Here is a 19,657-nt window from a genome sequence, read left to right as displayed (position 1 = left end):
ATGAAGCATGTGAACCCTGCCCAGCATCCCTGTGTCCTGAGTGAGTGGTTTGGACCACTTAAAGAATCACCATCAAAGGTATTGGCAAAAGTGATTTAATAGGAATTTACAAAAGTGTGACTTCACAAATTTCAATGGCAAGGTTCACTCTATTACCTAATACATGGATGAAGCATACAAAGAAAAATCAAGTTGGAATCAAAACGAGAATGATTTATACAGAGACCAAAGATGCAAAAGGGTAAGGGAGAAACATACAAAGGAAAATATTAGAATCTATTTTTCATGATTTGCGTGGAGGTCTGAGGGGCAAAAAGGTAAGGGAGACCTTCCTGTTGAGTCATGAGGTTCAGGGAGGACTCCCTTGATTTCTAAACGCCTGATGGAGCTTAGGGGCAGCTGGATCCACTCCTAGTCCCAGACCTGGGTAACGGTTTGTATCTAAAGGGATTATGTGTATAGCAGCAGTCTGAGGTTCATTCACATTTTGAGGTGAATTACAAAATTTAGCAGAATTTGGCGATTTTAACATTTACAGAGTGATTCAATAGAATTTACTACAATCACAACAGTGACAGTTACAGATTCAAAAGGGCAGTATTTATACTATACTTGCTGCCGGATACCTGGGTCACGTCACACACGCACACACACCAAGATATATAAACAGAGGTATACCTGTTAAAAATTCCCCTGGAGTTCAGTGAAATATTCATGTAAAATGTCTCGGCATTTTTCTCAACGGGCGAAGGGTTGAGGCTTGAGCGGAGGGCATCAGCCCAGTTCCTGTTGTTGGCTCTCACTGACGGTCCTCTGATTTTTGCCAACTGGAGAGTTTGTGAGCTCGGAGAGGCATCCGCCGCAGAAGGAGCAGCTGGTCGCAACCCACTGCAGCCCGGGAGAGCTCCGAGGGCCTCACTTGGTACCGCTGTTTATAGGATCGGGAGATGATCGGCTTTAGTTGGCAGCAAATTACTGGAATTCCAGAAACACTGGCACCGTTTCACTAGAGCTATGATCCAGACAAAAGGGATGTTCCAAGGCTGGCAGGGGACGACTGCTCCCACTCTTGTTCTCCACGTCTGCCAGGCAAAAGGAATTCTTGGTGCGGCCAGTGCCGCTCCCTGCCTTAGCCATGCAAGAGTTCCTGGCACGGTCAAGGGCTGCTTAATGACCCAACTCGTTACACAAAGGGCAAGGCCTAACATGAGTTCCTGAGGCCGTGGAGCAGCCCAAGAAGTGGAGGGAAAGGCACCTCCACAACCTGTACCTGTTCAGATTCTCTCTGGACTGTGCAGGCAAGCAGTTCAGTCTTGAAGTGCTTCTGGTTTTGCGAGCGCGCTTCTGTCACAGTGCACAGAAGTCCCACATGTTTATTGCGTGTCCGCTCATACAGCTTGATCACTGAAATTTATTGTGTTGAGATAAATGACATATCAACATACCTGTTTCTGATGCTCCCTTTGTTCCATAGAGATGGCTGCAAGGCATCAGGATACACACTGGCTAATTGATGCTTCCTCGATAAAAAAAAAAAAAAAGAAAAAAAAAAAGTGGGTGGGGTGGGAAGTGGAGCCAGAAGGGGACTGTGTTATACTAGGAATACTACTAAATTTTCTCCAAAGTTGAGAAACTTACTTAAGATTAAACAGTTAATGCAGAAAAGAGCAATGCATTAAATTACTACTCACAACAGCAAAAGAAATGTATGTGCAAAATGACACAAATTAAGTACTTTATCTAGAATCACGTAGAAAGATTTTTTTGTTAAATTGCCTTTTCAGCTCCGAAAACATTTTAAAGCAAGCAACAGTCAAGAACACCTGAAATCCCAGAAAAGGCTGTGCAGCCTACTCAGAATTCCTCTTTCCCTTAATGAGTTAAGAGGTAGAAGGTGCCTTGTACATAAAAGGATATGGCGAGCAAAAGGAAACGGTATTTTCTGCAACACTGTGACAGAGATTTTTGCTCTCGGTAGGAGAACTCAACAGCCTTTCTGAACTCTAATGAAGCGGGTTTCAACTTCTTGGGCAGGTGTAATTTCTAGTTGCGAGAAGAGCAAGCAAGGCACAGTCAAAAGCTTATGAGTAGTTCCAGATTATGCATTTTTCCCCAAGTCTTTGTTAAAGTTTCTGGCCACCAGCATATCAGTGAGGAAACTGAGACAGGTCAGAACTGCAGAGGAAATAAATGCCATGGAATCATGTCAAGGACATGGTTCTAAAAGCAAAGAAATCAAGTGTATTCAAGCATATGTGGTCATTAAAAAAACCTAAAATGACTAAAGTTTTGTACAGAAATAAAAGGTTTTTACAAGCAAACAGAAGGCTGTTCACCACTGCCTTTTAAAAAAAAAAATACCCTCCACCAAAAGAACCTCCCACCTTCAAGATTTCAACTTAGCTTTCTTAAGTAACTGTCCCTTTGAAGCACACAATACTAATAATTTCTCTCCTTAGAGCAATTAGCTTACAATTCTTATCATTACCCTAGACCATTATGAATGACTGTCTGTCCTTTTAAACGTCAGTGAGTACATGTGACAATGGTTGCATTTCAATTAGGTGAATCGGGGATAATGCCAAGTAAAAATTTCTGCTAGAACAAACCAATGATTAATAATCTAAAGTAAAATTCACTGACCTTTTTTTTTTTTGTACGTGAAATATATGTGCTCATGACCTAAAAGCACAAGAATATTACCAGTGCCAACAAAGTATTACGTCAGCAGCAAAAGGAGTCAGGCAGAGCTTCTGGGAGAGGGGACAGAAGCACAGCCGGGACTCGGCATCACCCATGGGCAGCATCCACCCCACCCCAACTACCTCCAGCCCCGAGAGACTACAGCAAAGCTTGCACAGACATAGGCCTTCTCGTACTTTGACAGATGCAATTACAGTAGATATTTGGGGGTTTTTTAATTGCATGACGCTCAATCTGGAGTACTTTTGTAAATATTACTCTCTGGAAACATGAAGCATAAGGATAAAGACACCTGCAAAGGTGGCTTTGCTCCAGACCTTTAGTGCACTTCGAAAGGATCAGCATTTGCGGGTGAAAAGGTTCTCTTGGTTGGTTGTCTCCCAGTACCTTCTGCTTTCTCAGAAGCAATGTATTTCAGATTTCTAGTAGCCAGCCTCCCCTGCACCTCAGTACAATGTTCTTTGTTCCTTTTCTCTTACAAGCATTACCTGGTGAAAAAGATCAGTGAATGGTGTAGTTCTGTTCCCAGCAAACCACAACCATCAGAGAGAAAAAATACTGAGCAGCAGCATTGGGCTGCCTTACAGGTCCTTCCACAGAAGTTAATTTATACAACTGAGCTGTCCCTCCAGCCCTGAATTTTCACTGCTTTTCAGTTATTTCTGACAAACATAAGCAAGGTGCCTTAATCTACAGATGGTTGTTTTGCAACATTGTTTTGAGTTTCTCAAAATTTCGATCCATCCATTGTATATTGTCTCAATGGTTTCAATAGCTTGCTGGACACAGTGAAGCCGTGCACTTTTTTCCCCCAGAGAACAGAAGAATTCTTTCACCTGTGGACAAAAATGTGGAAGAACAGTTGATGAAGAGACAGCCATGTCTCTCAGGTACACAGGAAGACCCGCAAGAAATCTGTGATCCTCGAACTTGACCTTGGGTCTTCCACCCCCCTTCACCCCCCACTCCACACCAAGAACAGTTTTTTATAAAGGTTTCATAGCAGCTGGATCTCACAAGCTGAGGAAGACTACATTCAAATTCAATTGTAAAAAAAATACTGCTGAAAGAACTGTCAATGTCGTGCGTGGGGATGTGTCCGGTTCCTGCTCATTCAACAAACCCTTACAGCCATTTAAGCCGCGGCACCCACAGGCAGGATGGCAGCGTTTCAGTGCAGATGCCATTGGGGAGAATGAACATCCCCTGCTCTGCCTCATGGCTGCTCTGCCTCATAACACATCTTCACCTGATTAAACCTGGTTCATGTCCCAGACTGTGAGCCGAAAAGGCTGCTTCTGCTGATACAGGCAACGGGGTGGGACAGGCACCAGACCTCGCAGCTGTTTTTAGAGTGACTCCGTAAAAGTCATCTACCTTTGCCTGCAAGCCACTCGTTCAACCCATTTGAAGAGGCAGCAGTAGCATTAAGTGTTGATGGTAAAGTACTTCCAGATGTTTTTGCTACACAGGGAAGTCAGTGCCTCTTTTTAGTTTTCTAAAAAAAACCTCCTCTGAGTCCCCCACTGCTTGGGAAGGCACTAGTCTCATCCTTGAAGCACCTGGGAATGCAGCCACTGGGAATCTGGAGGCTGCTCTCACCCCTGGAAGCCACTGTGCTCCCTGTGGCTGCTGGAAGTGTTAGCAGATGCCCTCCTTACCTTTTTTTTTTTCCTTTTTTTGTTTTTAAAGGCAGCACTCCTGCTCACAAGGCTCATTGTGGAAACTTAATACAACCTCAGACTTGAGTTAGTGTTAATGGTAGACAGATAATTTCAAAAGATACAGTGAGTGTTCATATTGTGTAAATTAAAACCATCATTTTCTGAGAATTTACCTTGATGAGTACGATACAAGATGCAAATACTTGTACAAAGTACAAGAAAGATACCAATAGGATACAAGGAAGGGAGTTGCTGGATTTTTCTGTCTCAACCTTATACTGACTTTGTGTCCACAGATATGTACGTAAGTCCCACAGGTCCCCACAGGAGATGCGGCCACATTTCTGGGTAGGACACAGAAACATCCCTGCAGTCCGTGCCACAGGCCAAGACACTGCTATTGACACACGGTGAGAGTCCACTCAGATGTAAATGAAGACTGAGAACTAAGTGCAACACAATGTACTGCTCCCTATATCCTTTCACTTTATATTTACTATGGTTGCATTACTTATGGCTGTGTGTCCTGGTTTAACCCCAGCCAGCAACTAAGCACCACGCAGCCGTTCACTCACACCCTCCCATCCAGTGGGATGGGGGGGAAAATTGGGAAAAAGAAGTAAAACTCATAGTTTGAGATAAGAACGGTTTAATAGAACAGAAAAGAAGAAACTAATAATGATAATGATAACACTAATAAAATGACAACAGCAGTAATAAAAGGATTGGAATGTACATATGATGCACAGGGCAATAGCTCACCACCCGCCGACCGACACCCCGCCAGTCCCCGAGCAGCGATTCCCTCCCCCCGCCCTTCCCGGTTCCTAAACTAGATGGGACGTCCCATGGTCTGGAATACACCGTTGGCCAGTTTGGGTCAGGTGCCCTGGCTGTGTCCTGTGCCAACTTGTGCCCTGGCTGGGCATGAGAAGCGGAAAAATCCTTGACTATAGTCTAAACACTACTGAGCAACAACTGAAAACATCAGTGTTATCAACATTCTTCTCATACTGAACTCAAAACATAGCACTGTACCAGCTACTAGGAAGACAATTAACTCTATCCCAGCTGAAACCAGGACACTGTGTTGTGCCTTAAAGCAGAAAATTTCAAACTTGCCACAAAAGCAGCAGGTTTTGAAAAGAAATCATCGGGGATGCCACTAAATCTGCATATTGACCAGTCTGGGTTTTTTTACAGAGATTGTGGAATAAGTAGACAAAACAATTATCATATATGACATACAGGACCATGGAGGATTTTCCCCAGAATAGATGTAGAACAGTGGTGTATTTCTCACTGTCCTTCAGCATTTTTCTTGTGTCCACTCAGTGAAAACACCTACTTTTGTTTTTCCCCACTACTTTCCAGAGTGGGCAGAAAATATCAATAGAGGCAGGTAAACCATGAATGCTTTGGCAGACAAACATTCACACTCTGCACCCAAGCCCACTGCCTAAACAAAGAACATCTTTCTCCATGTCATTGACTTAATGCTCTCCCTTGAGAAATCTAACTCATCACCGCTATAATCTTTTTTCAAGGAAAAGGCAGGACATTACCCTAATGCTTCATAACTGGTCATGCTTTTACCTTGTTAAGATTTAATCCAAATTTTCATTTCAGTTATACTGCAACTATTTTTTAAAACCAGAATCTGAATGGCTTACCTGTGCAAGTTGTGACCTTGTCGAGTACTGGCTTGCCACTCCTCTGACAGTTCTTGTTATGGAATTTGAACACCATCAAATCTGGCAAAAAAAATCACCTCTACTCAGAAAATGTCTATTTTTGTAGAAAGTAGAGTTTTAAAGTACAATTGGGTAGAGAGAGCAGTACAACAGCTTACGTTCCTTACTTTTCCACAACTTTCTCCCAAATTTCTTTAAAAAATGTCCAAGCCAGATGAGGATTTGGCAACAAATACAACAATAAATGGAAGATCCTGAGTTCTTATGAGGTCAGCACGCAGACCTTGATCCATTAACCTAAGAATTAATAACAGAAATGGAAGTCATTTAGACCAGTAGATAAAGTTAACAAACTACCATTCCCTTAGTATTTGGTACTATAGTAGAAAGAGTTCACATTTCTCAAGGTCCTGACACATCATTTCTGCTGGGTTACTTCCAACCTGTCACAATGTACTCCTCCACCACATCCATCTTTCCCATTTCTGTTACTTTCACAATTACAGTTACTTGGCAGACCTGTATTCTGAATACAAAAGATAAAAATGAGGCTACATTTTGCTCCTACTCAATTTCCAAATGAATATGAACCTCACTGCTGCTCACGACTAAGGTGTCCAAACAGCAGCGCAATGCAAAGAATAAATAGTGACATTACAAAACAGCTAATGTATGTCTCCAGTGATGTCTGAACAGAGCTACATCAGTTTCCCATACCATCACCCCCAATGAATGGCAGAAATCAGGTTCACAAAAAGTACAGTTTGAAGCTAACACCTGGAAACCTCAGTGGTGCTCAGCTCTGTTAAAAGCAGGAAACCTCAAATTTTTATTAGAGATGTACAGCATATGTACCTGTAATCAAAACAATGACTAAGGGAAATAAAGAAGAGTCTGCCAAGCAAAGATAAGGTATCTGAAAAGCTGTTTTACTGTATTTTGTCCTAGTTTGCTACTGCAAATTCTGAATGCATTGACTCCTGACACCAAAACACAGAAATGAAAAGGTGCAGCCACTTCCTCTGACCATATTAACTCTGTAAAGTACTTTATACATCATGGAATTCAAAAGCTATAAAACAAGACTCTGAATAATTCTATTTCCTGTTTCAGCATTCATAAACTTTCTCCAAACACATTTCTGTTCCTGTGTAGCTACTTACCACTGAAGTTTGTCCTTACTTATGCTGAGGTTGAGAGCTAATTTCATGTTCTCTCTCTCCACACTGAAAGAGTGCATTCTGCATCTACTAAGGAGGAAATCCCAGCCTTTGGATGTTTGTGCTCCAACAGCACACACTGTTGTCCTCACATCTGCTGGCAAACTGCAAGAAGTTGAATACCAAGTTACTCTCCACTTCGTGTTTGTATAAAGCATGTAGAAACACAACCATGTCACTGTCACACATCAACTGGCATAGCAGACAATTTATTAAAAAATACTGGTCCCTCAGGTGTGTTAGAAAGTGATCCCTGTGCTTAGGATACGGTTAAATGTATCAGGCTGTATCTTAGTATTGTTCCTGCCTTGGAAATGACTTCGAGAAATTCTGGACTTGGCATTCCTTTTTTTTTTTTCTTTATTTTTGTATATTCCTTTCATGACTACACCCAGTCAGATACCAATACAGTCTTCTTTGACCTGCCCCAAACAATCTCTCAGAGACATTTTGGAGGGTGTTTTAGGGAGTTCTTATGTCATGATGAGAAACAAAAATTAGGTGATGTTCATGAACAGCAGTTACTTGTTTTTACAGTGGGTATAGGTCAACCTTTAGACACAGAAATGAATGAATACCTGTTATTTTCACTTTTCTGAACATCTTTAACAGCCCAAGTTGTGGAGTACCACATGATGTATGTGCTAGTCTGGACACATATTATGTACCGAACTGTGAAGGCACTGGGAAGCTAAAGTATAAGATACAAAACTAAGAAGCTCAACTTCAGAGTGTGGAAAGGACTGAAGTTTAGCTCCTTTAACTTAAAATGTAATTAATTTAATTGGAATTAACTTAAATAATTGGAATTAATATATAACTTATATTACTTAATAAATAACTTAAATGTAATTTAAATTAATAAAAAGAACGGACCTCAAGGTTCCATTGGATTTCTGCCATTCTGTAAAATACCCTTTGGCTTTGTCCACGCATGGCTGGTACCTGTGCATGCACGCAACAGCAGGAGCGAGTGCCTAAGCAATGTCTCAGACACTGAGCCTTCATCACACTAAGACTGCTTGTCAATCAGGTATTTAAACAGACTGACTATATACTCCTAAAATAAGGTAACAATAAAGATATATTTAAAAGTGCATTTTACGGGGTACAGGCAGAGTTAGAAAGTTCCAGATACTTAAAACGTTACCTTTAACTGTCTTTCTGTACCATCCATATCCCTCCTCACCATGAGCCTGTATATAGCAATTAGTTCATTCATACCTTGGAGTACAGGCACGATTTGTCTTTCATGTTTCAGATATAAAGTTAAATCAAAAGCTTTGGAAACTGACCATTTTTTTTATTCTAAGGAAGTAGAAGAAAGGAGATAAACAAGTTGTAAATAAAAGCAAAATCCAAGCCAAAAGTTTTCCAGAAAACTATACAAATAGGAAAGCCTTATAGGTATTTCCAAATCCCTTCTGACTTTGCTTTTTGGAGTGAAATGTGGCTGAGCAGCTACAAAAGCTATGAAACCTACCATTTAATCTTTGCAGTAAGAAATGGACTGTAAGAGAAAGATGTAAAGATCAACATTTTTCCCCCATCTCTCACATGCCAAGGTTATCCCAGCACAGCCTCTCCTTCATGCTCTTTCCCCACTGCTGCTTTTGCTCTACAAACCACGTACATACGGAAGGAATCCAATGACTCAGATAATTTCCTCATCAACACCTTTCTAGCTCAACATGTAGATATCGAGCCTGCAGTAAACCTCAAAGCTACAATCCCAGCTGTTTCTTCACTGTCTTTACCTGACTTTGCAAACTGTCTTCTACACCTGCCAGGACACATCTCAATGATTTCTTCCAAGAGCAGAGAAAATGCAAGACGTCTTTTCTCACTTGCCTTGTTCATTTTTTCATCCTTCTGCGAAACCTTTTTTCTGCTTCCTTTCCATGTCAGCTCCCTGCACACATTCTCATTTTGCCCCTATTCACCTGCCTCTTCTGCCTCAAAATACAAGCACGTTCTAGTCATCCATCGTAAAACGAACCCTGCTTAACCCAATTTGCATCTCCAGTTGTCCCTTCTGCCTTTCCTCTCTAAGCTCCTTGAACATGCTGAGCAATCTTTCTTCACTCTCCTCTTTTCAAGCTAGAAGGACCTTTCTGCTACTGTCCAAACTAAAATCTTGGCTAGCCCCGCTGAGACTGCCTTGTGAGCTGCCACCTCAAATTCCTCTGATTTTAATTATCTTCCAGCTCTCCCCACTACCCTCTTTCTTGAACACCATACACTCAGACCCATAGTTACTCCTGTTGGCTCCTTAGGTCTCTGTGCCAGGCTATGCACAACTGTTTGCAAAGCACCTCTAAGACACAGCCTTTTCTAACTCCACAGAACTAAGACTAATCACGATCACAATTGCATCACATCTTTATGACTGTAATAGCCTTGTTTCTAACTGACAAATGGCACCGGTACCTTTCCAGGTGCAAAAACATTATCCTAGTCCATCACTTCACACTGGCATCCTTCCATTAACATGTTCTACTGAACACAACACATTTCACTTAGCTGGCTTAGGTAAGTCCACTGTAATCAAGAGAAATCCTGGGTTTACACTGCTGTAAGCAAGAAAAAAACATGCTCTCAGTCTATTTAACAGATTTAATGAATACTATATACATTATCAACACTTCCTTCTTCAGTGGTATATACTCACAAATACAGAATTAGTATGTTTTTCAGACTTGGACAGAAGGCCTTACCTCACGACCTGGATACATTGTTAATGAGACTTGCTCTGTCTTTGCTGCTAATCAGTGTATAGTTCTCTTTCAAAAGGTTGATCAGATGATCCTGCCCATCACCTTCATAGTGCACCATTCCCATTTGTGTCCACCCTGAATTTAACCCACTCCACCTCTTCCGGAAGGATAGTAACATCTGGAAACAAAAGCGCAACTCTTTTTTCTTTGTGATTCAAACACATCCTAGTACTATACCCAGTAATACTGTTACTCTCATTTCAGTGATTTAAAGAACACAGCAGCACGGTTTCTGAAAATATTAAAAGATCGTTACAGCGATATTATTGAGCTGACAAGTATTTGCTTCTCTGGGACTAGTTGTTCCAGTTCCCCATTCTGAAAAAAACCCTGCAAAACTAAAAGGCTTGCAAACAAACTTTGAATAAATTAATCGCCTAATTAGTCAAAGAAATTACCTACTTAGTTGTCATCAAAAATCTCTGAACAGTGTCAGATTTACTGGTAAAGTAGGTGAGTGGAACATGCCACAGGTACCTACTGCAAAACAGAAGTGCTTTGTTTAATGGAAGAACTTCGCCAAAGTTTCTCCAACTTGTCCCAGTCTAACCACTGAGTAAAATCTTTGCCCACACAGTAGCAGCAACAGACTGCACTCACACCTCTGACTTCAGTGCAGTGCCAGATGCATCTCGCTGCCTTTCATTTAGTTTGCCTGGCAGATCACGGACACTGAGCTGCCAAAATATGAACTTTCCAGCCTAGTTCCACTAGCACGTCTCCAGTGCAGGCTCACCCCGCTTACCCAGATGCCCAGGCACTGCAGCTCTGCAGCTGCTGGCACCTTGGCCAGGCACACAGGGTCCAACGATGCCTACGAGTACTGCTGATCCTGAGCTACACAGGGACAGACTCATGACCAAACAGCTCAGGGAGCATTCCTTAAGAAACAACAGTAAAAGCTCTTAGCATACATCACTGTCTGCCATTCGAGAGTATTTCCGTTTGCGTGCTGAGATTTCCCCATTTTGTTTACCCTGTGAGTGGAGGAGAATCTACCCCTGTCATGTAGTACTCCTGCTGCAGGTGGACATTCTTCCCTCTCACTGTGACAGTTAGCAGGGGAAAACCTTTCTGCAGTGTCCAAGTGCCCATCGTTGCCCTCACACCAAGAGTTTCTCCTTTAGTCCAGTGCTTGTTTTTAGTAGCAAGGGAAAAAGAAGACATGTAAGAAGTGGAAGATGGCAGTACGCTGACAGTGAAACAGAAAGGGGTATGTAAGAACTCTGTACAAGCTGCTGGGTATTTGTAAGCTCTATAGAGGTATGTTTAGACTGGATATCATGACGTCTCCATCTGGTTTTCTTGTGCACACTTTCATATAATGGCAACTCTTGAAGTACTGCAGTTTTTCAGTCAGCCCTGGGCACAGGAGCCGAATTTCTGTCCAATCACAGAAAAAAACGGAATGAAAGAAACTTACACTCTCCCTAGAACCATGCTTAAGTGGCAAAGAATGCTTTTGGAAGGTGCATGTATCAATGCCACGGCACAGAATAAACATGAGGGCACAGATACGTGTGTCAAATTCCTAAATACTGATGGATAAAAAACTAGATGCTTACTGCATATCAAGATGACTGTTGGCTTCTTCTGCAAAAGCCATCAGTTTGTGGTTCATTTTCATTAGTACCTCCTGTAGGGCAAACGTGAAAGAGAAAAAAAAAGTTTTGGTCATGTCTCTTTGATGTCATAATCATAAGTACTGGTCACAGTCTTCAGTAATATATTAGAGAGACGCAACATTCACAAGAAGTGATGAAATCTAAAAAAAAAAAAAAAAAAGGGCAAATAAAGCAAATAAGGAATACTTGCATTCATTATGCTGTTCCACAGATCTTCATTTTTTGTATTTCAATAGCTGTATTTCTTCAGGTACTGCACAAGTCCAGCTTTAAACACATCAGCAGTCAGGTAGTCCCTCAGCATACTTAATACACAAGATCCCTGAGAAAAAGAGTGGCAAAGTGTTTACAAAACTACTCCTTACCTAGCAAGATGCTTGCTTCAGAAGAATTTCAGCATACCACTCATCTGCATAACAGTACACTTTTGTATGTGTCTCTGATTAAAAAGTAATTGGGTTTTATGTATATTGAAATAGTACTTCTTTGGGCTTGTGTGATCGTCACTCTTAAAAATATCACGGATTGAGTAAATTACACTATTATTTTTTTAATTACTATACAAGCCAGCACCATATAATGCTCCAGTGAAAAATGCTCCATGGGTTAAGAACACCCCAAAATGGTTTAAGACTAAATTGTTACAGAACAGATGGAAGAAGTAAAGGCTTCCTCATTTTGGAAATAAAAAAGGCAACTGCCATTTGAATCCACCCAGGTGTTTTGGACAAGGAACTATTCGAGTCATAAACCCATTAATACCACGTGCCAGGTATTCTATGTAGGGGTGAAATCAGTAAAATATAACTGTATAGTACAAGCAGTACAACTGAAATCAGTAACAGTTTTGTATTTTATCTTCTCATAAGAAACATTATCAAACATCTCTAAAATTTGAGCTGGACCTTCCACAGGAGTAGATAGAGGTTGTGAGGAATTTAGTGCATCCACTGCCATGGCATAAAAACATCTCCTTAAGAAATAGTCTTCCTAATAGGAGGCAAACACAAATATTACTACTACATTTTGCTCTGTGACCACTGAACCCCTATTCATTCACTTTTCAGTCCATTCCACATGATCTTTAAATCACACAAAGACAGCAAACCATATCTTTCTTCTTTTATTCCAGAGCATAACCTCCCCCCACCCCCCCCAATAATACAGTGAAATAAGTCCTAGTGTTCTAAACTAACCTAAATAGCTGATCTAGTTGAACATGCCCCTGCTCATTGCAGAGGGGCATTGGACGAGATGACCTTTAAAGGACCCTTCCAACCCAAACCATTCTGTGATTCCATTCTATCATTCTGTGATTCTAAAAATAGTTGAGTTAGTGAGACTTAAAGACACCTGCACATTCCAACAGAGTGGTCAGTAACCACAAAACAAATTTCGCCCCCCCCCCCCCCCCCCAAATGGTGAATTTCCCTATTATCATGCCACTACAGTGCTATGGCAAAATTCTGCCCAGATGCATTGTTCTTCTCACTTTGGTAGAAAATTTCATGTGTTGGACCTCTGATAAAGCTAGTGGAAGGATTTTAGTGTTTTCAAGTCTCACCCTATTTGATGAAATAAGATAAAATAATTTCTTTACACTTTTGGAAGTCTAAATGTCTTTAAAAAAAGAATACCCTTTCACTGCAATCATTAAATTCCATCATAAGTTCCTGAAAACATGTACATGTAGGTAAATCAACATCCCTACTCTTCAGAGTTAACATCAGATAATCCTCACAAACAGAAATTTAAAAGTAGTTCATAGCAAAAATCTGCTTGATCTTTATCCTTAACTAGTGGATTCAGAAGGCAGTTACAAAATGAAAATACCCTAACTGCTGCTTACAACTCTCAGTTCTCAATGGGTAATGCTGACTGACATGAACTCCATAAACTTTGCAAACCCTGCATTTAACCACAGATCATTCCATCACTCCATAGTAATGAGGTTGCCAAACCGCTGCAGGAGGGAGGGGGAAGAGCTTCTGAAATTAAATACACAATTTATCACAAAAGCTGCTACTGACCTGTAAGAAACTGCATTTATAGTATGCTATTGACCTCTAAGGAACTTTTTGTAGTGATACAGCTTGCTCTGGCACCTTCCCATTGCATTTCTCATTTTAATGGTAATATGCTAAAACACTGGCTTCCACTCACGTACCAAGAAACCTTGTAAAGAAACCACTTTTGGGAGGAGAGCCACAAATGAAACAACCTTTCCAAACTTTTATGTTCCTATTTTGGTGGCCTGCAATTAGCTTCAAGGGATGACAATGGTGCAAAGGCCCCGCAGCATTGATTATATAATCTTACATGAAACAAACTATGTTACCAATGCGTATAATGATACAAAAAAGCAAGCCCATTACCAAAATCTTCTGAAACTAACAAAGCCCAGTAAGCAAACTCATCATCCAATTACAAAACAAATTTAATTCTCTCCTTTCGTTCCTGTAAAACATCGAGATACATAAATCCAATGATTTAACTGAAAAGTAAACCACTATGTATTCACACAGACTTAAACACAAAAAAACTCTTATAAAATGAGACAGAGTTACCTTAGCTCCATGATTGGTTATTTTTGCTGATGGATTTAAAATCTGAAACAATAAAGGCCACAAGGTACGTAGCCATCTTGACAGTGGTATCAAAATGGTCCTTAACAAGCCAGGGCATTATATTCACAGACTTCACCTAAAGAACAGGCACAGCCCATCACGCAGTAGCACCACCTGTGAGGACCTTGGCACCAACAATTGTTGTGTTTCTCCTCAGTTTAAAGGAACTACCTTTTAAAGATACTACATTTTAAAGATAGTACATTATACTTTAAAGATACATTGGAAAGAATTCATCCCCATGGCTATTCTTCCCCACACAGATAACAAAAACACATACATGTTGTGGCAGGTTGTCCCTGGCTGAATGCCAGGTGCCCACCAAAGCTGTTCTATCACTCCCCCCTCCTCAGCTGGACACAGAAGAGAAAATATGACAAAGGGCTTGTGGGTCGAGTTAAGGACAGGAGAGCTCACTCACCAATTACCATCATGGGCAAAACAGACTCAACTTGGGGAAAATTAACTCAATTTATTGCCAATCAACCAGAGTAGGTTAATGAGAAATAAACCCAAATCTCAGAACACCTTCCCTCCACCCCTCCCTTCTTCCCTGGGCACAACTTCACTCCTGGATTCTCTACCAACCCCCCCCTCAGTGGCACAGGGGGACGGGGAATGGGGTTTACAGTCAGTTCATCACACGTTATTTCTGCTGCTTCATCATCCTCAGGGGTAGGACTCATCACACTCTTCCCCTGCTCCAGCATGGGGTCCCTCTGATGGGAGACAGTCCTCCACGAACTTCTCCAACGTGGGTCCTTCCCATGGGCTGCAGTTTTTCACGACCGGCTCCAGCATGGGTCCTTTCCACGGTGTGCAGTCCTTCAGGAGCACACTGCTCCAGCATGGGTCCCCCACGGGGTCACAAGTCCTGCCAGAAAACCTGCTCCATGGGCTCCTCTCTCCACAGATCCGCAGGTCCTGCCAGGAGCCTGCTCCAGCGCAGGGTTCCCACAGGGTCACAGCCTCCTTCAGGAACCCACCTGCTCTAGCGTGGGGTCCTCCACAGGCTGCAGGTGGAGATCTGCTCCACCGTGGACCTCCCTGGGCCGCAGGGAGACAGCCTGCCTCACCAGGGTCTTCACCACAGGCTGCAGGGGAATCTCTGCTCCTGTGCCTGGAGCATCTCCTCCCCTCCTTCTTCACTGACCTGGGGGTCTGCAGGGTTGTTTCTCTTACATGTGCTCGCTCTCTCTCTGGTTGCCATTTCTGTGTCTGTCCCGCAACCTTTTTTTCTTTCTTAAAAATATTATCACAGAGGCATTACCACTATTGCTGATGGGCTTGGCCTTAGCTGGCGGTGGGTCCATCTTAGACCCGGCTGGTGTTGGCTTTGTTGGATACAGGGGAAGCTTCCAGCAGCTTCTTACAGAATCCACCCCTGTAACTGCCCCCGCTACCAAAACCTTGCCACACAAAGCCAATACACATGTGTATATACAGGCAGTTTCATTTGTAAGCATTACTTAGTTCTACGTTGGCAAAACTAGAAAAACAAAAATACTGTTCACTGCTTCAGTTATCCTCAGTGTCTGCCAGCACACTAACTGAACTAATCTCACACAACTGCAGCTGAGTAGAAGCTGTATAAATCTCAGCAGCCGTTCTTACACGAGAGAAGTGAACTTCTCCAGATCGTGGATCAGGTACTGCAGATATCTAGTTAAGCATCAAATAAGTCATGTGGTGGAGGTATCCATTTTCCCCTCTTGGTTACAGAGGGCCTTAGCTAACTAACTTAGACCTGAAACGTGTTTAGCCACACTGAACTGTAACACTGGCACCCACTCCTTTTTCATTACTTTATCCATTTCTCTACAAAAGAATTGATTTCTTATACTAACTTTCAAAGTTTTTCATACCTGAAAAGTACCGGGCGGGGGTGGTGGTGGTGGTGCTGTTCCCTCAGCTATAAGGCTTAATTTACTTGCAAACTAGCAATGAATAGCACAGAAGAAATTATGAAGAATCTCTTACACCCAAAGTAAGATCAAATGTACAAAATGTAGTTCACCCTAGGTATGCATACATATTTATAATTGCAAACAATATTTGTTGCTATTACATATACGGCACTTTCATGCTGAGATTTTTGTTGAACTCCAAAGTTTGGGTTTTTTTTTTCACAGAGACACTCCTGCTTATCTGACAAGTAAGTTAATACACATGAATCATGTACTTATTCATATGTATTTCATTATTAATCTTAAAATATAAGATCAACATGGAAAGCATTTTGTGAGTAAAATAAAGATTATAGACACACATTGGGCTGATCATTCTTGCACCTCTGCTGAGAAGCAGGAAGCCACACGCATTATTTTATTCATTCCTTTTCAACCTTGTGCCAAGACCACCAGCAGCAGCACCACACACTCCCATAAAAGACCTGCGGTAACGTTCAGATCACCATTCCCATTAACAGCAACTGCCTGGATATTCTGTTCTCCTTTTGCTTTCTTCTTTCAATGGTCATCAATCAACAGCACACCATTAAAAGTATCCACCCACAACTGGGGTATTGGACAGTGTGAGGTTCTTTGGTTCCCGCCTCACCTTAATTGAAAACCTGGCTTGGAAGGCTGGTTCGTCGAAACATGGGTGTGTGGATTGTCAGGCTCATAGCTCACAAACAAGTTTCACCATGTCTAGTGTACACAGGCGACTCATAGGGGGTTACAAAAGTGACCCAGCATCAGGTTGCCTTGAGGCCCTGTCTCTCTGCAGAGACGACTCACGGGGAGCTGTGTAGGCAGCTTAGCCCTGGGTTGTCTTGATAAACCCTAAAGTAAACAGGGCAGTGGCTGCACCATTCAAAGAACCAAAACCTGAACTCATCCTTGAAATCCCTTAACAAATAATATGCCCTGAGTCTCAATCCAACCACTATTCAGTTGCTGAGGAAGCAAGGTAAAAATACCCAAAACCGGAGGGTTTCAGCTTCAGTTTCAAATGACAACCTTGTATATTCAAACAATCACAGACCAATGAAGGAAAGATAAGGGGAAACTCCACTCAGATATATATAATCCATTTAGGCATATATCATAATCCACTCAGACATAGTCATACACACCATTCCACAAGTCAGGGGATAAAAACTCTAAGATTCAGGTTGGAAATGGGGGGAGTCACTTCTCCAACTATACAGTTGGCTTGCGAAGGAAACCCTTCCACCCCCTTGATCGGGACACTGGTCAAGGTAACTTCGCTGGGACTGAGAGACCCTACCTGGAGGGGTAAGTGAATATTGTTTATGCTTTAAGTTTGTAAATGCGTTTGTGGTTGTCTGTGAATCGCTTGTGGTTGTAATAAGGTACTACTCCTGCCTTAAAAAATCGCAATAGTGCATTCCTCCATTGTATCTGTAAAACCTGTAATGGTGGCATGTTAAGTCTGTAAGTGAAGTTCAAATAAGTTGTTTGCTTGAACCTTGCAGTTAAGTCTGTGAGTGAAATTCAAGTTGTTTGCTTGAACCTTGCAGTTAAGTCCTTTTCCATCACAACGGGAAGGCCATTTGTGCAGCTGTCAGCTCAACTGTGTTGCTGCAAGCCCTCTAAGCAGGGGAAAAACAAAGGGTTTAAGTCACAGACCTTTGTAGGTGCAGTGTTCACCCCTCCAACGTGTGAAAACAGAGCTGTTTCCCACCTACGAAATAACCACAGATACTCCCCAAAACTTTTGTGTGTCAAGGATTACGCGAGCGCTCCATCCCAGAACTCTGCCTGGTGCTGGATGCTGAGACCGCAGCAGTGCCTGCTGAGGAAGGCCACCTCCTCCAAGGGCTGCTGCTTCATTCCCGACGCCTCCCGCGCCGCACAGGCGCTCCCAGCCTGGACGGCAGCCTGGCTGATGCGCGGGCCCTGGCTGTGCCGCACAGCCAGAACCGCTACGGTGGTGGTCCCGGCGAAGGCCGGGGTGGTGAGCTTTGGATGGACGAGGAGGGTGTAACGCAGCGGGACAACGTGCTCGGGGAAGACTCACTGCATCCCAGGGCAAAGGGCTGCTGCTGCCCCAGGCACTGCCAAGCTTCTCTAAAGGGTCTGCCTGGCACCATGAGTGCATCTCCAGGGGCTGCGAGAGGCCCTGGGCTTCTCTTTTAGGATCTGCTTGGCCCCACGCGTGCCCCTGCGAGGTATTTGAGAAACCATGGGCTTCTCTGGAGGGTCTGCTTAGCCCCACGCGTGCCCCTGAGAGGTCTTGGGGAGGCCCTGAGATTTTTGGAGGATCTGCTTCGCTCAATGTTTATCCCTGTGAGGGCTGTGAGAGGCTATGGGTTTCTCTGGAGTGTCTGCTTCTCCCTAGGTGTGCCCCTGACAGGGTTTGGAGAAAACCTGCGCTTCCCTGGAGGGCCTGCTTGGCCCCACGCTTGCCCTTACGAGGGACTGGAGAAACCCTGGCCTTCTCTGGAGGTTCTGCTTGTCCTGGTGTGTTCCCCAGCAAGGGCTGTGAGAGGCTCTGGGCTTCTCTGGAGTGTCTGCTTGGCTCCACACGTGCCCTCGAGAGGGCTTGGAGTAATGCAGAGCTTCTCTGGAAGGTCTGCTTGGCCCCACGTATGCCTCAGCAAGGGATTTGATAAACTCTGGGCTTCTCTGGAGGGTCTGCTTAGCCCTATGTGTGCCTCTGTGAGGGATTTGAGAAAGCCTGGGCTTCTCTGGAGGGTCTGCTTGTCCCCACGCATGCCCCTGAGTGTGCTGTGAGAGGCCCTGGCCTTTTCTGGAGGGTCTGCTTCTCCCTACGTGTGCCTCTTACAGGGTTGGGAGAGATCCTACACTTTTCGGGAGGGACTACTTGGCCTCACGCTTGCTACTACAAGAGCTGTGAGAGGCCCTGGCCGTCTGTGGAGGGTCTGCTTTTGCCTACGTGTGCCACTGACAGGGCTTGAAGAAATCCTGGCCTTCTCTGGAGAGTCTTCTTGGCCCCATGCATGCCCTCACGAGGGATTTGAGAAAGCCTGGGCTTCTCTGGAGGGTCTGCTTGGCCCCACACACGCCCCTTAGAGGGGTTGGACAGGCCCTGGGACTTTTGGAGGATCTGCTTCGTTCAAGATTTAATGCTGCCAGGGCTGTGAGAGGCCCTGGACTTCTCTGGAGGGTCTGCATGGCCCCATGCTTGCCCTCGAGAGGGTGTGGAGCAATACAGAGCTTATCTGGAGCATTTGCTTGGCCCTATGCAAGACTCTGTGAGGGATTTGAAAAATCCTGTGCTTCTCTGGAGGGTCTGCTTGGCCCCACACATGCCCTGTTGAGGGCTGTGAGATTCCCTGGGCTTCTTTGGAGGCTCTGCTTGGCCTCACGCGTACATCTTTAAGGGATTTGAGAAACCCTGGGCTTCTCTGGAAGGT

At 43.3% G+C, this 19,657-nt stretch overlaps 1 protein-coding gene across 1 annotated transcript; it reads right to left on the bottom strand.

The window, feature by feature from the left end:
- Positions 1 to 3,393: 3,393 nt before the first annotated feature.
- On the bottom strand, positions 3,394 to 18,378 carry ERAP1 (endoplasmic reticulum aminopeptidase 1). Its single transcript, XM_049794652.1, is given in 23 exon segments — positions 3,394 to 3,461; positions 3,464 to 3,539; positions 6,041 to 6,092; positions 6,229 to 6,285; positions 6,287 to 6,358; positions 7,225 to 7,386; positions 8,158 to 8,242; positions 8,245 to 8,341; positions 8,432 to 8,589; positions 9,999 to 10,117; positions 10,119 to 10,196; positions 10,461 to 10,535; positions 11,035 to 11,192; positions 11,624 to 11,709; positions 11,876 to 12,005; positions 12,527 to 12,673; positions 13,533 to 13,723; positions 14,097 to 14,274; positions 14,276 to 14,386; positions 16,825 to 16,915; positions 17,823 to 17,867; positions 18,013 to 18,287; positions 18,289 to 18,378. Coding segments are annotated over 23 exon segments (2,601 nt in total).
- Between the last annotated feature and the right edge of the window lie 1,279 nt (positions 18,379 to 19,657).

Source organism: Accipiter gentilis, chromosome Z (assembly GCF_929443795.1).
Source record: "Accipiter gentilis chromosome Z, bAccGen1.1, whole genome shotgun sequence".
Classification (NCBI taxonomy): Eukaryota; Metazoa; Chordata; class Aves; order Accipitriformes; family Accipitridae; genus Astur; species Astur gentilis.
This window is presented reverse-complemented; position numbering and strand designations above follow the sequence as displayed.